At 42.1% G+C, this 18,740-nt stretch overlaps 1 protein-coding gene across 7 annotated transcripts in view; it reads left to right on the top strand.

Annotated features, from left to right (window-relative positions):
* Positions 1–18,740, top strand: part of CEP70 (centrosomal protein 70) — a 61,995-nt gene continuing 43,255 nt past the window's right edge. For 4 of the 7 annotated variants that reach the window (XM_021706678.1, XM_021706680.1, XM_021706677.1 and 1 more), the window contains exons 1-5: positions 3,550–3,613; positions 6,903–6,937; positions 12,425–12,552; positions 17,829–17,919; positions 18,049–18,172. In XM_021706678.1, the coding sequence (XP_021562353.1) occupies positions 6,922–6,937; positions 12,425–12,552; positions 17,829–17,919; positions 18,049–18,172 (359 nt within the window). In that variant the 5' untranslated portion in view covers positions 3,550–3,613; positions 6,903–6,921. Of the gene's footprint in view, positions 73–1,989; positions 2,088–3,549; positions 3,614–6,902; positions 6,938–12,424; positions 12,553–17,828; positions 17,920–18,048; positions 18,173–18,740 lie in introns of those variants that run through there. The other 3 variants (XM_008073469.2, XM_021706682.1, XM_021706681.1) reach the window with 3 other exon arrangements.

The raw sequence follows: 18,740 nt of genomic DNA, 5'->3' as shown, positions 1-18,740 counted from the left end.
CTGCACCTCTGTCGACAACCGACTCGGCGGAGTACCTTCAGAGGCCCGGACGGCCTGAAGCAGATGCCTTTGGTGCTTTTACACAAAGGGAGGACTTTGGGGGGCTTTCCAGTTGTGTTACCGTTTAATTGGGTAGTAACCTCTGGTGGTCAGCTTAATCGTGGAGGATTGGCTAGCCTGACTCGCGCTGACCTTGGTCCACGAGCTAGGGAAGTTGCAGAGACATCTGGAAACTTAGGCGATTACCCCCTGGCACCTGATCGGGTGTTGCTAAGGGCAGGGGATGAGATGAGATAAGGGAAGGGGTTGAAGCTTGTGACCGGAGCTTTGCAGTTCTTTCCCATACCTGAAACTTTAAACAGTTACAGGTTATGTTTTAAGACAGAAAACTAAAAATGGCTGTGCTGTTGTCCACAAGCCGATTACATATTTATTGGGTTATCGCATGCTCTTAACCTAAGTCTATGGTATACTCTTACTGTCCTCTCTGCACTCTCTTCGTTTCTCTGGTGGATCCCTGAGTGCGGTCGACTCTGAGTCTGTCGTTGCGACTGGCAGGCGTGGGAAACTGCCAGGGGAGGCGGGATGGGTCTGGCAGTCGAGGGAAACTGCCGGGGGGGGGGCAGCACACCTCATCACCAAGGATGCCTGCAGGATCAACGTTTGTCTATCTAACCCTGAATGGCACCCCGCATCTTTATAATAAATAAATAAATAGTAAAGAATTTGGGAGGGAAATACATTTTTTAAAAAACCCCAAACGGTAGTATTTCACTTCCACTTTGTTTGTGATCGTAGTGCCGTTGAACGCTTTGCCCGCGCTGGGTTTCATCCCCTGCATGTTTCTTTACTGGAGACATTGCAGAGTAGACCCTGGCCTTTCTCCCACCTCTTTTTGGGGAGGAGGCGGCTGCCTGCCTTGGCATCTTACTCTCGGCTTTTGGCTTTGCGGAGACGTCGGTAGCCGGCTGTCCGCTCCTGGGCAGCGCGACGCGGCAGAGATGACTTCCCACCCTGTGCCCCTTTCCTTATTTGTGGCAGTTCCATTCTTCCGTGGGGATATTCAGCTGCAAGGCGGCATCTTTTTAGAGTAGGGGGTTCGCATTTTAAAAAGAGTAGAGACTTCTGGAGCATTGCACGTTTATTTATCATAGTGATCTATTTTGGCCAGGCACGGTGGCTCATACCTATAATCCCAGCTCTTTGGGAGGCCGAGGCAAGAGGATTGCCAGAGCCCATGGGTTCGAGACCAGCCTGGGCAACTTGGTGAGACTTCATCTCTACAGTAAATCGAAAAACTAGCCGGGCATGGTGGCACATGCCTGTAGTTCCAGCTACTTGGAAGACTGAGGTGGAAGGATTGCTGGAGCCCAGCAGGTAGAGGCTGTGCTGGCCATGAGTGTGCCACTGCACTGCAGCCTGGGCAAAAGAGTGAGACTCCAAGTCCAAAAAAACCCAAACTATTCTTTTGAGAAAGCTTACAGGCTTGGTGTGACTCACTTGGGAAAGAACAATTGCTAGCAGTGGTTTGTTTCCAGCTTCCCCCTACCCGTGTCCAAAATGGTGAAACAATAATTGTTTTAACCTGCGGCTCATGTTCCGGGTTTCTGACCTGTGAGGGGCAGTGTGACCAGGAGGCTCCCGGAAACCCAGACAGTGCCTGAAGGTCGCAGTCATGTCTTGCTTCCCACGCTTGACTTTCTGTGCCATGTACCAGTCATCCCTGACTCTAGCCCCTGCTCCCACAGTCTCACCTTTAGGAGTTGTGACAACTGAATGTTTCAACAGAGCCAGGAGAGGAAATGTGCGAAGGGGAAAGACAGAGGGGAAGGAGCTGGGAAGCCACCAGCGGTCATTCGGCTCTGAGTCTGTCTCAGTGATGGCCAGTGCCTTGAGTGCCTTGATGTCTGCTCTGGGGTTATCACACACCGCTCTTACCAGGGGGCTGGACATTTCAACACTTGGGTCTGTCTGTCTTTTGAAACCTAGGTGAAGATCCAGGTTCGGACATGAGACTGCTGGGGGATCATCGCACTGAGATCTACTTGAACGACCAGGTGTAAAGTGCACGAGTAACGTACTGTGAGGTATGTCTGACGTGGCCAGTGACTCCAGATGCTGGGAGGTCACGGAAAACGCCTAGTGCTCACTGAATATCATACTGGGTGCATTGTACGTCTTTCCTTTTGACCTCCTCATAGCCCTGCTAGGTAGCTGTCTTAAGCTCAGTAAGGAAACTGAAACTCAGAGAGGTTGAGAAACTACTTAAGATAACACAGGTGGCGGGCACCAACTTTGACCACCACCACTGCCCTGCTGTGTGCCAGGCACTGCTCTATATCTTTTCCCTGTTCGCTCTCTACTCTTTACCCTAACCCTTTGAGCTAAGTGCTTCTGTTAAACTCATTTTATGATGAGGAAATTGAAGCACAGAGGTGAGTACTCTCCTGGCTGTGTGGCAGAACCCGCAGTTCAGATCCAAGCAGTCTGGCTGTAGAACTGTAGAGGTCAAGTGTCCCTTATCTGAAATGCTTGGGACCAGAAACATTTCAGATTTCATTTTTTGGTTTTGTTTTTTGATGTTAGACTATTTTGGGGATGGGATTCAAGTGTAAACACAAAATACATTTATGTCTCGTATATACCTTGTACACATAGCCTGAAGCTAGTTTTATAAGATGTTTTTAATTAAATTTAGTTTAAAAAATTGTTTTTGGAGACAAAGTCTTACTCTTGCCCAGGCTGGAGTACAGTGGTGCAATCATACCTCTTTGCAGCCTTGAACTCCGGGGCTAAAGTGATCCTTCTCAGACTCCCTTGTAACCGGAACTACAGGTGCATGCCACCATACCTAGTTAATGTTTTACTTTTATTTTTTTGTAGAGGTGCTTCTCACTATGTTGCCTAGGCTGGTCTCGAACTCCTGACCTCAAGTGAACCTCCTATCTTGCCCCTCCTGCCGAGTGCTGGGTTATAGGCATGAGTCACTGTGCCTGGCCCTGATTTTTAAATTTTAATTTTGTGCATGAAACAAAGTTTTGACTGTGACCTGTCACTTGAAGTCAGGTGTAGAATTTGTCACTTGTGGCAGCATGTCGGCACTCAAAAAGTTTAAGATTTGGGAGCAGTTCAGATTTCAGCATTTTAGATCTGTACCACCTTTCTTTTGGTTAGCATTTCCTTAACTTTTTTTGATGTTGTAAAATGAATTTTTTATTGCAAAATAAAGAGCCCACATACCAACTATATAACTGAATGGATCATGATAAGACGATACCACTCAGACATGCCAGAGCCCCTCCGTTGCCCTGTCCCAGTCACAAAGCCTGCTTTCCTGTTTAATTGTCATTCTTCTGGCTTTCAGAATAATAACTTCTGTGTATTTTTAGGAAAGCTTTATCATAAATGTGTAGTCTTATGCACTATCATACAGTCTCAGCCGATTAAAAAAATTTTAAACTCAGGATGGTTTGGCCTACGTATTTCTTACAGTCTGAATTTTGCTGATTGCTTACAGCAGTTCAGTATGTTCTTCTGCCCTGGCTAATTCCTGTACGACTCAGATTCAGTCCCTCTGGGGATTCTTTGGGAGATGCTTGACAGGACTTAGGAGGTGTGTAAGTTCTCATTGTTTCTCTTTGTGATTCTGGCAGCTGTTGATTCTTGATGACTACCATTTGTTCATTGAGGGCTGCAAAATATTCTTTTTTTTTTCTGCCCAGAGAAACTGGGTCTCACTGCGTTGCCCAGGCTTTTCTTGACCTTCTGGCCTCAAGCTTACCTCCTACCTTGGTCTCCCAAAGTGCTGGGTTGCAGGCATGTGCCACCTCACCTGACCAGACTGTTCTAATTCTGTCATAACCTTTCCCCTTACTATACTAATCCCTTCACTGTCACTAGGAAACCCAGCAGTGTAATTCATGTAGGAAAGGCAGGGTAAATGCTTCATTCTTTCTAGTTATTTACCAGTGTTCAAGGTAATGAATTGGTTTATCTTCTGAAGCCAATTCTCTTTCGAAAAAATTTTTCGTGTCACTGTAATCATGAACATATTTGATAGGTTTCATTTCATTGTGGTTATTATCATAGTTGAAGCTCATATTGTCAGATTTTTGACCATTTGGAGCCTATTCAAGCCCATCCTTTTTAAGAGCGCCCTTGCAGTGTTTTTTGTTTGTTTCTTTTTGGTTTTGTTTTTCGAGTCAGAGTCTTACTCTGTAACTCAGGCTAGAGTGCAGTAGGGCCAGTCACAGCTCACCACAGCCTCGAGCTCCTGGACTTCGGCGATCCTTCCGCCTCAGCCTCCTGAGTAGCTGGGACTACAGGCACACAATACCACACCTAGCTAATTTTTTTTTTTTGGTAGCGATAAGGTCTCACTGTGTTGCCCAGGTTGGTCTTGAACTCCTGGGTTCAAGTGATCTTCCTGCCTTGGCCTCCCAAAGTGCTGGGAGTACAGGCGTGAGCCACTGTGCTCCGCCTCTGATAGTTTGTGATCTTCCTTGCTATCTGTTTTCTGGGACACTTTCCATCCCAGATCTGAAATCAGTTCATTTCTTTAAAATGCTGTGGTTTCTTTTCAAGGGAAATATGACAATTACTAGCTATACACTAAGGATCCCGAGTCAGTCATTGTTTTAGGTCAGAAGGCAGAGTGAGAATACCTATATCTATTTGTAGATACAGATGTTAAAGATGCCTAATGTGTTCTACTTCCAATTCAGATTGAGACTGCAGAACTTTTACTTAACGACTTTTTTATCATTTCTGTATCTTCTTTTTTTCATACTGAGAATCCTGGTTCTCAAGAATATATATACTCATTAATTTTATTCCATATTACACATACAAGATTATTTGTTTATTTTTTTAAGTTGGGGTTCTCACTCTGCTGCTCAGGTTGGAGCTCAGTGGTGTGATCATGGCTCACCGCAGCCTGAACCTCCTGGGCGCAAGTGATCCTCCCACTTCACCCTCCTGGGTAGCCGGGACTACAGGCATGTGCCACTGTGCCCGGCTAATTTTTTGAGTTTTTTTTTTTTGTTACAGAGACGCGCTCTTGCTCTGCTGCCTCTGCTGGTTCTGAACTCCCAGGCTCAAGCAGTCCTCCTGCTTCAGCCTACCAAAGTGCTGGGATTACAGGTGTGAGCCACTATGCCCAGCCTCAGAAGTATGTTTCTTTTTTTTTGAGTTGGCGTCTCACTCTGTCGCCCAGACTGGAGTGCAGTGGCTGTTCCTGGCCACCGCAGCCTCGACCCACTGGGCTCTGGCGATCCTTCGCCTCAGGCTTCCGAGTACCCAGAACTACAGGCGTGCACTACCACGCCCAGCTCATTTTTTTGCTTTATTGTGGAGATGAGGTCTCGCCAAGTTGCCCAGGCGGGTCTCAAACCCGCAGGCTCAGGCCATCCACTCACCTCAGCCTCCCAAAGGCGCGGGATGACCGGCTGAGCCACCGAGCCCGGCTGAACTATGTTTCTAAATATCACTCATCAGTATGCTTACTGAAAACATTAAAAACATGTTTGGCTTATATTCTTCCCATTTTTCTTTCTCCCTGCTTGTTTTAATAGTTGTCCTCTGTCTACATGGTCAGGGCATATAGCCATTTAATGTTCTGCTTTTTCCGTTTTAGCCTTCACTTATGTTTGGCTATGCAGGTGTACTTAATGCTTACCCAGTGTTTGTGTTGAGGTCCCTCTAGGCATTGTGGCTGTCTGAAGCAGACCCTTTGTTAGATTCCTCAGGAAGGAACATTCCTTAAGTTCTTACACATCGGTATGAGTTTGTGCTTTTTATACTCGAAAGTCAGTTTTGCTGATATAAACTCTTTGACTTACCCTTCTTTTCCTTGAGTTTCTTAAATACATCACTATTTTTTTCCTCCTGCATAAAGCATTGGTATCAAAGTCAGATTATTATTTAATTTATCTTCCCCTTATGTCATTTTTTCCCTAGATGAACAAAGGAAAAATATTTTTTTAATTGCAGTTCAATAATATTATTATTAGAATGTGTCTTGGTGATGGTTGTTCTGGGTTAGTATTCTCAGATTTTCTTTTTTGAGTCGGAGTCTCACTCTGTTGCCTAAGAGTGCAGTGGCACAGTCACGGCTACCGCAGTCTTGACCTGCTGGGCTCAGGCTTGACCTTCCACCTCAGCCTTCCAAGCTGCTGGGATTACAGCTGCGCATCACCACACCTGGCTAATTTTTTTGATTTATTGTAGAGACGAGGTCTTACCATGTTGCCCAGGCTGGTCTCGAACGCCTGGGCTCAGGCAGTCTTCTTGCTTCTGCCTTCCAAAGTGCTAGAATTACAGGCGTGAGCCACCATGCTCAGCTGGCAGTCTCAGATACTTGATATGTTTTTTCCATATGTAATTTCAAAAAATTTTTTAGAAAGCTTTATTTTATAAACAGCTTTATTGAGATATATTTTATATACAATTAGCTTCTCATATTTAGTGTAAAATTTGAAGTTGAGACCTATGAAGCCATCACTACAGTCAAGATTGTCAGTATATCCACACACCCCAACCTTCCTTGTTCTCTTTGTAATCCCTCTCTCTGGCCTCCCATTTCCTCAGCAATCGCTGATCTGTTTGCTCTCACCGTTTTCATTTTCTAGAGTTTAATGTGTATGGAATGATAGAGTGTCTACCTTTTTTTGGTTTGGTTTGCAACATAACTGTTTTGAGGTTCATCTGTGTTGTTTCCTGTGTCTGGCTTATTCCTTTTTGTTTGCTGAGAGATACTCCATTCTAGGGTTATACCACAGTTTGTTCCTTTACCTACTGCTGGACACTGGAGTTGTGCCCTGTTTCTGTCTATTAGAAATAAGGCTCTTATGAACATTGATGTACAAGTCTTTGTGCGAACACAATGCTTTCATTTCTCTTAGGTAAATTCCTAGGAATGGCATGGCTGGGTCTTATGGTGAGTGTTTAACCTTGATCAAATAGTCAGAGTTGTTTTTATGTTCCTATCAGCCATATGTCTGAGCTCCAGTCCTTCACGTCCTCAACTTCATCTGTATGTCTTCTTTGGCAAAATGTTCAGATTTTTTTGCCTATTTTTCGGTTGGGTTGTTTGCTTTCTTATTATTTGCCTTTCGAGATTTCTTTATATTCTGGCTGTGAGTCCTTTTTTCCAATTATTTTCTCCTAGTTTGTGTTTTCTTTTTTCATTCTCATAATGGTATCTTTCAAAGAGTTGAAGTTTTTATTTATTTATTTATTTATTTATTTATTTATTTTGAGTTGGAGTCTCACTCTGTCGCCCAGACTGGAGTACGGTGGCCGAGTGGCCACCGCAGCCTCCATCTGCTGGGCTCCAGCGATCCTTCCGCTCAGCCTTCCAAGTAGCTGGAACTACAGGCGCGCGCCACCACACCCGGCTAAATTTTTGTTTTATTGTAGAGATGAGGTCTCACCAAGTTGCCCAGGCGGGTCTCGAACCCACGGGCTCAGGCAATCCACTCACCTCAGCCTCCCAAGGAGCAGGATTACAGGCTGAGCCACCGAGCCCCGCTTGAAGTTTTTATTTTTATGACTCAATCTGTTCTTGTATGGATCATGCTTTTGATGTCATAGGATAGAAATCTGCCCAACCCAGGGTTTTCCTCTATGTTTTTCTGGACATTTTGTAATTTTCGGTTTTACATTTATGTATCTTATTCATTTTGCGTTAATCTTTTTTGTATGTTGTGAGGTATGACTGAAAGTCCTTTTTTGCATATGGATATCCAATTGTTCCAGCATAATTTAATGAAAAGACTGTCCTTTTTCTACTGGATTGCCTTCATACCTTTGGTGAAAATCAGTTGACCATATAGTATGCATGGGTCTGTTTCTGGACTCTCTTCTTTTTCATTGATCTGTTTGCCTTTCTTGACATCAGTACCATACTGTCTTGATTACTGTAGCTTCATACGTTTTGAAATCTCATAATGTTAGTCCTCTAGTTCTCCAACTTTGTTGTCCTTCTTGTTCTTTCTCTTTCTTTTCTTCCTTCATTTTCCTTCCTCCCTCCCCTCCCTCTCCTCCCCCCTCTCCTCCCTCTCTTTCCTTCCATTTCTTCCACCTCTTCCTTCCCTTCCCTTCTTCCTTCTTCTTGCCTGCCTTCTTTCCTTCAATGAGATCTTGCTCTGTTACCCAGGCTGTGTACAGTGACATGATCATAGCTCACTGCATCATCAAACTCCTGGGCTCAAGGATTCTCTTGCAACACTAGAACTATAGGCATGTGCTATCACACCTGGCTGGTTTTTAATTTTTTTGTAGAGACAGGGTCTTGCTGTGTTGCCCAGGTTGCTCTCAAATTTCTGGCTTCCTCCTCAATCTTCCTGCCTTAGCCTACAAAAGTGCTGGGATGGGACACTATACCTGGCTTGGTTTTTTTTGGGAAGTTGTTTTGGTTATTCTAAGTTCTTTGCAGTTCCATATGAATTTTAAAATCAGGAACTTTTTTTTTTTTTTGAGTTGGAGTCTCACTCTGTCACCCAGACTGGAGTGCAGTGGCTGCTCCCGGCCACCGCAGTCTCGACCTGCTGGGCTCCGGCGATCCTTCCGCCTCAGCCTTCCGAGTAGCCAGAATTACAGGTGCGCGCTACCATGCCCGGCTGATTTTTGATTTATTGTGGAGATGAGGTCTTGCCAAGTTGCCCAGGCGGATATCGAACCCGCGGGCTCAGGCAATCCACTCACCTCAGCCTCCCAAGGCACGGGATTACAGGCTGAGCCACCAAGCCTGGCTAGGAACGTTTTCTGAACTATAGTTTTTATTATTGGTTCTATTCTGTATGTTAGGGTTTTTCTTTTTCAGTTACTGCTATCTGTATGTTTGAACTTCTTGCCTATCTTTGATATTTGTCATTTTCTTATTCTTTCTTCATTTCTTTTTTTTTTTTTGAGTTGGACTCTCACTCCTTCGCCCAGGCTGGAGTGCAGTAGCATGCATGCTCAGGTCCACACCAGCGTCAACCTGCTGAGCTCCTTTTACCTCAGCCTTCTAAGTAGCTGGAACTACAGGTGCGCACTACCAGGCTCAGCTAATTTTTTAATTTATTGTAGAGATGAAGTCTCGCCACGTTGGCCAGGCTGGTCTCGAACCCCTGAGCTCAGGCAGTCCTCTTGCCTCAGTCTCCCAAAGTGCTGGGATTATAGACTTGAGCCACTGCGCCTGGCCTATTATTTTTTAATTTTAAAAATTGTCTTGCTTTTAACTTCTGTTTCTTGTAAGGCATTATTGGTCATGTTTATTCACTCATTTTCCTTCTTGTTTAATTTTCATTTCTAAAATAATAGTTTTTTTTGTTTGTTTGTTTGTTTTGAGTTGGAGTCTCACTCTGTCTGCCAGACTGGAGTGCAGTGGCCACTTCCAGCCACCATAGCCCCCACCTCCTGGGCTCCGGCGATCCTTCTGCCTCAGCCTTCCGAGTAGCCGGAATTACAGGCGCGTGCTACCATGCCTGGCTCATTTTTGATTTATTGTAGAGATGAGGTCTCGCCTGCCCTGGCGGGTCTCGAACCCGCAGGCTCAGGCAATCCACTCACCTCAGCCTCCCAAAGGCGCGGGATTACAGACTGAGCCACCGGACCCGGCTAGTTTTATTTTATTTTATTTTTTGTTTTTAAATTACTAATTCCTGGGCTCTATCAGCTCATTTCCAAGTTTTTCTTATTCCTACCTATGTTCTTTCCTGCTCTTAGAATATTTCATGTATTGTAGCTTGTTTTAAAACAGAGGTTATAGTTTGGATCTGTGGGCATGTTTTTCTGGTATGTTTTCTTGTCTGTAGGGATGCTATTCTCTTTTTAAATAATAGCTTTTGTTGGAATTAGGCCTCAGTGTCTTTCTTTGCTCATCTTTACATGAAATTGGTTTATAGTCCAAGAAAGCTTTTCCAACTTCTTGGATTTCGTTGCTTTTGCATAGTGTTCTAAATGTGGCCGTTGCTTTCTGGGACTTCCTGGCTCTCTTACTGTCCCTGCTTTGGGCCAGACCCGCTCCTCCTTCTCTCTTGTCCCTGTGTAGTGTCCTTCTCATCCCAGGCCCTGTTGTGGAACCGTCACGTGCCACCTGTGCGTGTCCTCAGGGCTCAGCATCTTTAGTGCTTCTCATGGCACAAGAGGGCAGACCCCCTCTTACTTTTCCCACTGCTTCGTGTGAGTGCTGAAGTGGGTGTCAGCGAACGCCAGTGGATCAGGGCATTCTCCCGTCTGCAGCTTTCTTTTCTTCTGCCCAGCTGTTGGTACCGTGTGGTCCTTCAGCTATTAGTGCTTTGTCCTCACCCACTTACGTTTCAGTGTGTGTGGGAATAACTTGTCACCAACTTTTGCTGTAAATGCAGTCAGTCCTCTGAGTCTGTCAGTTTTATATTTGTGGATTCAGCGAACTGCAGATGAGGAGGCCAACTGCATACTACACAGATTTAGGTACTCACAGAGTCCAGAAACCAGTTCCCTGTGGACAGGGAGGGCCTGCGGTATTATTTCTGGGTTTTGGGCTTTGCCGTGTAGCTAGGTGCTTCTTTTTTTAACATGATCAGAGATTTAAGCATGATGTTGTGACTATGCCATCTTCCCAGAATCCTTTCTGTATGCTTTCACCTTTGACTGTTATGTATGTTTATGTTGCAGATGGTTTTTTGATGTTCTAGGTGTCCTTCCTTCAACAGCATATAGCTTGCTTTTTTAAAAACTCCAGCTTGACAGCTTTCCTCTTTTAACGGGGGCTGCTTACGTTTAGTGTAATCACTGATGCAGATTTAAATCTATCATATTATCAAGTACCATGTGCTTTCTCTTTGTTTCACCTCTTCTCCGCCTATTTTTCTCCACTTTTGGGCTCATTTTTTTTTTTTTTTTAAGTAGGATTTATTAAGAAGACAGAAAACCTCCCACAGCAGGAGGGGACCTGAAAGAGGTTGCCCTTGGGCCCTTTTTTTTTTTTGAATTGGAGTCTTGGGCCCGTTTTATTCGTCATTATGTTTTGTTTTTTCCCCTTTACTGGTTAGAAAATTATATACTTCTGTTCTTTCATGGTTTTCCTAGAAGCTCTCAAGCATCCTACAAAACTTACAAAAGCAGATGCTGAACAGGTACACTCACCACCTTCCTCCTGGAATATAAACAAACTGAGGATGCTGTTACTCCATTTGTCCTTCTCCCAGCTAATGTGTTTTTTTTATTCTCTTTTTGTAAATGTCACAAGATCCCTTTATTTTGTGTAGTCAGTCTGTGTTCACACTCACCTGTTTCTTTGCTCTGTTTTTTCTACATCTCTACCTTTCCATCAGGGAGCCTTGCCTTCTGCATGAAGCATCTTCTTTAGAATTTTTTTTTTTTTTTGAGTTGGAGTCTCACTCTGTCGCCCAGACTGGAGTACAGTGGCCACTCCTGACCACCGCAGCCTCGAACTGCTGGGCCCCAGTGATCCTTCCGCCTCAGCCTTCCAAGTAGCCGGAATTACAGGCATGCGCTATCACGATAGCCCGGCTGATTTTTTTTAATTTATTGTAGAGATGAGATCTCGCTGCCCACACGGGTCTCGAACCCGTGGGCTCAGGCAATCCACTCACCTCAGCCTCCCAAAGGCGCGGGATTACAGGCTGAATATATCTAGTGAAGAACTTTGAGATTTGTTTTGTGTTTTGTGTTTGGAAATATCTTGCTTTTGCCTTTATTCTGGATATGTTCACTGGGTTTAGAATTTTAAATTGGCAGTTGTTTTCTTGCAGGACATTAAAGATATTAAAGTGTGTTCACTGTTTTCCATCGTTATGGCTAAGAAGTTAGTGGAAGTTTCGACTGTAACTCCTTTGAAGATGATCTAGTTGTCTTTAAAATTTTATTCCTTAAGATGTCTTGAAGATGTCTTTCTTTTTTCTACATTTTAATGTTAGGTGTGATTTTTTAAAAATGTCATCTCATTTGCAACGTGTTGGATTTCTAAAATGTGTGGACTTCTGCCTTTGATTGATTATCAGATGTTCTCAGCCACGAGAGCTTCAAGTGCTGCTTCTGCTCCATTATTTTCTATGTGCTTGGGAGCCAGTTATGCATGAACTATACTTCATTGGTGTGTCCTCTGCTTGGTGGAGTATGTCGTCTGTGTTTTCTTGAATGTAGCATAAAGAACTGAGAGGAAGCAGCTTCCAAAAGATAACAGTTGATTCATGTCACATGCTTTTCACATTATATAGTTTAAAAAAATAGTTATTTCTCTCTGTGTAAAAATCCCCAGAATGTTATTTCCAGAGGAGAACATTATACGGTTTATTAAAATGATTCATACAGTCAGCTATCTAGGAAGTCATAAAGTTTTGGAGAAAGGGCCTAAATTGGCCTACAAGAGTAATGGGTTATTTTAAATATAACTTACTTTAACTCCTGTTGTGCTTTTTGTCTTTTTTTCATTTAGGCAACTCAAATGTTTTTTTATTGCCAATTTCCACTTCTTTTGATTCTACAAAAGAAACTATGTTTCCAGTAGCCCCTAAAACCCAGGAGTCTAATCAGTCATCAGACAGAACCATGACTGAAAAGCAGGTAAATGTGAACTATTTTTAAGCCAGTGCTCCTCAAAGTATGTGCCAAAGAATACTGCATCTACAAATGGGGAAAATCTGACTTTAAAGGGATTCTTTAGTTAAATAATTTAGGGAAGTGCTGGGTTCATTACTCTAAGACTTCATAGCATTAATCAGTCTCCAAAAGGAGGATTTAGCACATGGCAGTTCCTACTTTTTTAACATGAGTTTGATGAACGTTTCATTAGACTACGTTCTGCAGCACATACTTTGGAAAATGCCATTCACCACTATTTTCAGAATGTATAAGCAGTTACTTTGTTATCTTAACATATAAGTGGTATCAGGGAACAGTATGTATACTTTGATCAAAGCGTGTAACCTTATGTACAGAGCATTTTGGTTTTGTGAGTTACAGTAGACATCCACTGAGATACCCACATGGAACTATTGGCTAAAATAGACATCAGTGATAATTTTAGTTCTGTGTCCACCAGGAAGTTAAGCTCTGTTGTGGTAGGGGGCTTTTGGAAAACACTTCAAAACATATATCACAATTAAAATGTCACAGTTGGTTAATGCAAAACACCGTGCTCAGTACCTGCAGCTAAAACCACAAGCCCCTTCCTGTAACGGTGTGTTCAGTGCTTGCAGCCAAAACCACAAGCTTGTGCTATTGTTACCAAAAGTACAAACCCTTACACCATGAAAATCCCGTTCCCCCCAGAGCCAGTGTAAAACCTATATAAGCTGACACCCGACTGCAATCAGGGCCCAGCCTTTGTGACTAGAGTGTGCTGGGCCCAACGCCGGCATTCCAGTAATAAACGCAGCTTCCTGCTTGTCAGCCTTGGTGTCTTGTTCTCTCTGATTTGTTTTCCTACAACACTGTGATGGCAAGTCCTACAGCGTAAATGAGGGAAAAGCTATGAGAGGGAGGGCAAGTATAGAAAAATAAAAGGAGGAGAAAACGTCAAAGTCAAAAAGAAAGATTTATTTGACTCTGAGTCACAGTGCTATCAAAGATTACATGTTTGTTTTTGTGTTGATAAATCATTTCATGCTTGTAGCTGGGCATGATGGCTCACACTTGGAGTCTCAGTATTTGGGAGACTGTGGTGGGAGGATCGCTTGAGGCTAGGAGCTTGAGACTGGCCTGGGCAACATAGTGAGATCCTGTCTCTACAAAAAATAAAAAATAAAAAAATTAGCTTGGCATGGTGGTGCATGTCTGTAGTCCCACTACTCAGGAGGCTTGAGCCCAGGAATTTGAGACTAGAGGGAGTTGTGATCATACCACTGCACTCCAGCCTGGGTGATGAAGCAAGACCCCAACTCTAAATAAATAAGTAAATAAATAGAAAAAAAAAATTTCATGTCTGAAGGACAGTTGGATGTGGAGAGTAATACTTTTATTTGTACTTTGTCTATTGTCTAAATTTTTAATCTTTAAGCTATTATACTTATATACTACACCACTAAAGAAGTTTATTTATTGGATAAACTATATTTTTCAAGTGTTTAAATATTGAAAATTCACCCACATAAAATTTTCACAAATATGCTTTAAACACTTTTAAAAAAATCTAAAGTACCTCACATAGTGGTTTTTTTTTTCACCTTTAAATTTTTTATTTTAAAATTGGGGTACAATTCAGGGTTAGATATACAAACGTTCATTATGCAGGTACCCTTGTTGATGAGGTGTGCCCCTCCCTTCCCCAGGCAGATACCCACTACTGCCAATCTCACCTCCCCGCCTCCCCAAGCCCCTACAGTTTCCCACTACTGTCAGTCCTTTTCTTATAGTATTAAGATAGTTGTTCAAGGTTCACTTATGAGTGAGAACATGTGATACTCAGTTCTTTGTTTCTGTGAAAGATCACTCAGTATTATAGACTCTAAGTCCATCCAGGTTGCTGCGAAGTTCATGATTTTGTTCTTTATGACTGCATAATATTCCATTGTGTATATGTACCACTTTTTTTTTTTTAAATCCAGTCTTCTTTTGATGGGCAGCATGGTTGGTTCTATGTTCTTGCTACTTTGAACAATGCTGTGATAAGCATACGTGTGCAGGTATCTTTTTTATATAGTGATTTGAGTTCTTCCAGATATATTCCCAGTAGGGGGATTGCAGGGTCATATGGGAGGTTGATTTAGAACTTTCAGGAATCACCACACTGTTTTCGAACAGTGTAGAAGTGTTCCCTTTTTGCCACATCCTCTCCAGCATCTGTTGTTTTTTGAGTTATTGATGATGGCTTACATTAAAAATGATTGAAAACTATTAATGTCCTGGATGTGAATGTCTATTTTATAATCATCTCTATTTCTAGTCTCATTTTATGCTCTTTATCAATTTTTCCCTTGCTTTTATTTCTTCACATTGTTATGTTTTTAGTCTCTTAATCTAGAGAATTAGAGTTCCCAGCTCAGTTTTAGGATATAAATACATGAGGGATACAAGAGTTGAGAGTGTCTTTCAGGGTGGTTTCACTAGAGTCAGTTATCCACATGGACAGGCTTCCTTTTTATACTTCCTTGTCCAGAATGCAAGGGCTGTCTAAAACATGGGCTTCACTTCATCCCCAGCATGCAGGGCTGGTTCAACATCCACAAGACCATAAATGTAATTAAATACTCCAACATTTGTAAAGACAAAACCACATGATTATATCATTAGACAAGGAAAAAGCTTCTGATAAGATCTAGCACCCCTTCTTGATAAAAACCCTTGAACATCTAGGCATAGATGGAACATGCCTCAAAATTGTAAGAGTCATCTACAAGAAACCCACAGCCAATGTGCTGCTAAACAGGCGAAACTGGAACCATTTTCCCTGATAACTGGAACAAGACAAGGATGCCCACTCTCACCCCTTCTGTTCAACATAGTATTGGAAGTCCTAGCTAGAGCAGTCAGACAAGAGAAGGAAATCGTGGGTATCAAACTAGGAAAAGAGGAAGTTAAGTTATCCCTCTTTGCAGATGACATGATTCTATACCTTGAAAATCCAAGGGAATCAGTCAAAGACTTCTTTTCATTGATAAAGGACTTTGGCAAAGTCTCAGGGTATAAAATAAATGTGCAAAAGTTAGTTGCATTCCTATGCACCAACAATAAACAGAAACCCGAATAAAAAGCACAACCCCATTGACCATAGCCAGAAAAAAAAAAAAAGAAATACCTTGGCATCTTCCTAACCAGGGAAGTCAAAGACCTTTACAATGAAAACTACAAAACGCTGCTCAAAGAAATCAAAGATGACACAAACAAATGGAAAAATATTGTATGCTCATGGATTGGAACAATCAACATTGTTAAGACATCCATCCTACTCAAGGCACTCTACAGATTTAATGCAACACCCATTAAATTACCAACAGCATTCTTCTCAGACCTGGAAACAACAATACAGGAATTCATATGGAAACATAAACAACCACGAATAGCCAACACGATCCTTAGCAAAAAAAAAAAAAAAAAAAGCAGGAGGCATAATGCTCCCAGACTTTAAGCTTAATTATAGTGTACAATAATCAAAACAGCCTGGTATTGGTACAAGAACAGGCATATAGACCAATGGAACAGGATTGAGATTCCAGAAGCAAAACCTCAATTTCTCAACCAGCTCATCTTTGATGAAGCCCCCACTATCAACCACTGGGGAGAGGAGAACCTATTCAGTAAATGGTGCTGGGAAAACTGGCTGACCACATGCAGAAGATTAAGACAAGACCTCTACCCATCCCCATGCACAAAAATCAACTCTAAATGGACTAGGGACCTAAATATAAAACCTCAAGCTATAAGAACCTTAGAAAATGCAGGAAACACCCTTGTGGAATTTGGACCTGGCAACCAATTTCTGATCAAAATCTCAATGGCTCATGCCATAAGAGATAAGACAGACAAGTGGGACCTCATCAAATTGACAAGCTTCTGCAAAGCCAAAGAAACCATTGAGAGAGAGGGGAGACAGCCCACAGACTGCAAAAAAATACTTGCCAACTGTGTGACAAAGGCCTAACATCTAGGATCTGCAAGGAACTCAAACATGCCAAAAAGAAAAAAACAGCCCCTTTACAAAGTGGGCAAAAGATATGAATAGATACTTCTCAAAAGAAAACATGCGAGCAGCCAACAGTTACATAAAAAAGTGCTCAACCTCACTAGTCATCAAAGAAGTACAAATTAAAACCTCACTGAGATACCATCTGACTCTAGTCAGGATGGCCACCGCCAGCAACTCAACAAAACAACATGCTGGAGAGGATGTGGCGAAAAGGGAACACTTCTACAGTGTTGGTGGGAGTGTAAACTAGTACAGCCTCTGTGATGATTCCTAAAATATCTAAAAATCAACCTTCCATAAGACTTCGCAATCCCCCTCCTGGGAATATACCTGGAAGAGCTCAGATTACTCTATGGAAAAGATACCTGCACATGCATGTTTATTGCAGCATTATTCACAATAGCAAAAACCCAGGAACCAACCGTGCTGCCCATCGAAAGAGGACTGGATGAAAAATTGTGGTACATATACACAATGGAATATTATACAGCTATAAAGAAGGACAAAAATATGAACTTCACAGCAACTTGGATGGAATATAATACTGAGTGATCTATCACAAAAACAAAGAACTGAGTATCACATATTCTCACTCAAAAGCGAACCTTGAACAACTATCGTAACCATCAGAGGGATTGGCAATAGTGGGAAACTGCCAGGTGTGGGTGGGGTCAGGATTGGCAGTGGTGGGAAACTGCCAGAGGAGGAGGGGCACACCTCATCAATGAGGGTTCCTGCATAATGGACATTTGTATGCCTAAACCTGAATTGTACCCCACATATTTCAAATTAAAAAATAAAATCAAACATGGGCTTCAACTGGTCAGCCATGTTTTAATTTTTGTGTGTAACCCTAGTCATTATGAAAGTGATATTTGTTTCATTACGAAAGTGAAACTTGATTGAAAGTTTTAGATTTAGCTAAACCAGACCAAGTCCAGGTCAGAAGAAACAGCTATAAATTAGGTTAATTGAATACTAAAGAAAAGGTGAGTCACCTTTAAGATCATTGAGACTTATCTGTGAGTATTCCATATAATGCAATCTTGTATGCTTATTTATATCTAGTTGGTTACAACAAATTTGTTTTAATTTATGTATTTTTAAAACCCTTTGGAGAAAAAGTTCTATTCTGAAAACACAGGGAATGATGTATGAGAGTGTTTCTTCACTTTATATTTTAAGGTAACCCTTTTCTCTCCCCTTGGAATTGTAGCAGGAAGAAGCAGAGTGGCAAAGAATAAACACGCTGTTGACGATGCATGGCTTAAACCCTCTGTCCCTAGTCCAAAGAGCGGATCTCCAAGGTAATCAGGTCCTGCTTTTGCTCCTTAAGGTGGAAGGTGCAAAGGTCTTTAAAGGGAAAATTCTTTTATTTTAATATTTTCTGCCTTACCTTTGTTTTTACTATCTGTGTTATATCTTTTTAAATGTAGATCTCATCATCTTTGACAAGCAGTCATCACAAAGGATGAGGCAGAATTTGAAAATGTTGATGGAAGAAACATCACGTCAACAGACCATGATACAGGAGCTCATAGAAACCAATCAGCAGCTTAAGTAAGAAAATGGAAAAGGCTTCTTTTGAACTGTTTGTATGCATTCTAAAAATAACTGCCTTGAAAGGACTCTTGGAATTTAATTTTTAATTTTGATGAGATATTTTTAAAAATTGGTATAGGTCGGTAGGTAAAATTTCAATAGATAAATCTTTTGGTAATAGCTTAACATAGATGTTTAAAGGTACCTTATGTTTCTTTCATTAGTTTCTGATACAGGTTGAACATCCCAAGTCCGAAAATCTGAAATTTGAAATGCTCCAAAATGTGAAAATTTTTGAGTTCCAACATGGTGCTCAAAGGAAATGCTCCTCATGCTTAACTAGTAAGCATGTTGCAGATATTACAAAATCTGAGTCACTTCTGGTCCCAAGCATTTTGGACAAGGGATACTCAATGGTATAAAATAGAAATTTTAGGCTGGGCTCAGTGGCTCAGCCTGTAATCTCAGCGCTTTGGGAGGCTGAGGTGAGTGGATTGCCTGAGCCCATGGGTTTGAGACCCACCTGGGCAACTTGGCGAGACCTCATCTCTACAATAAATCAAAAAATTAGCCAGATGTGGTAGCC

The sequence above is a fragment of the Carlito syrichta genome, unplaced genomic scaffold, assembly GCF_000164805.1.
Source record: "Carlito syrichta isolate Samal-C Ts95f unplaced genomic scaffold, Tarsius_syrichta-2.0.1 Scaffold315852, whole genome shotgun sequence".
NCBI classification, from domain to species: Eukaryota; Metazoa; Chordata; class Mammalia; order Primates; family Tarsiidae; genus Carlito; species Carlito syrichta.
The sequence above is the reverse complement of the archived record's forward strand: the minus strand, read 5'-3'. Positions and strand labels throughout refer to the sequence as shown.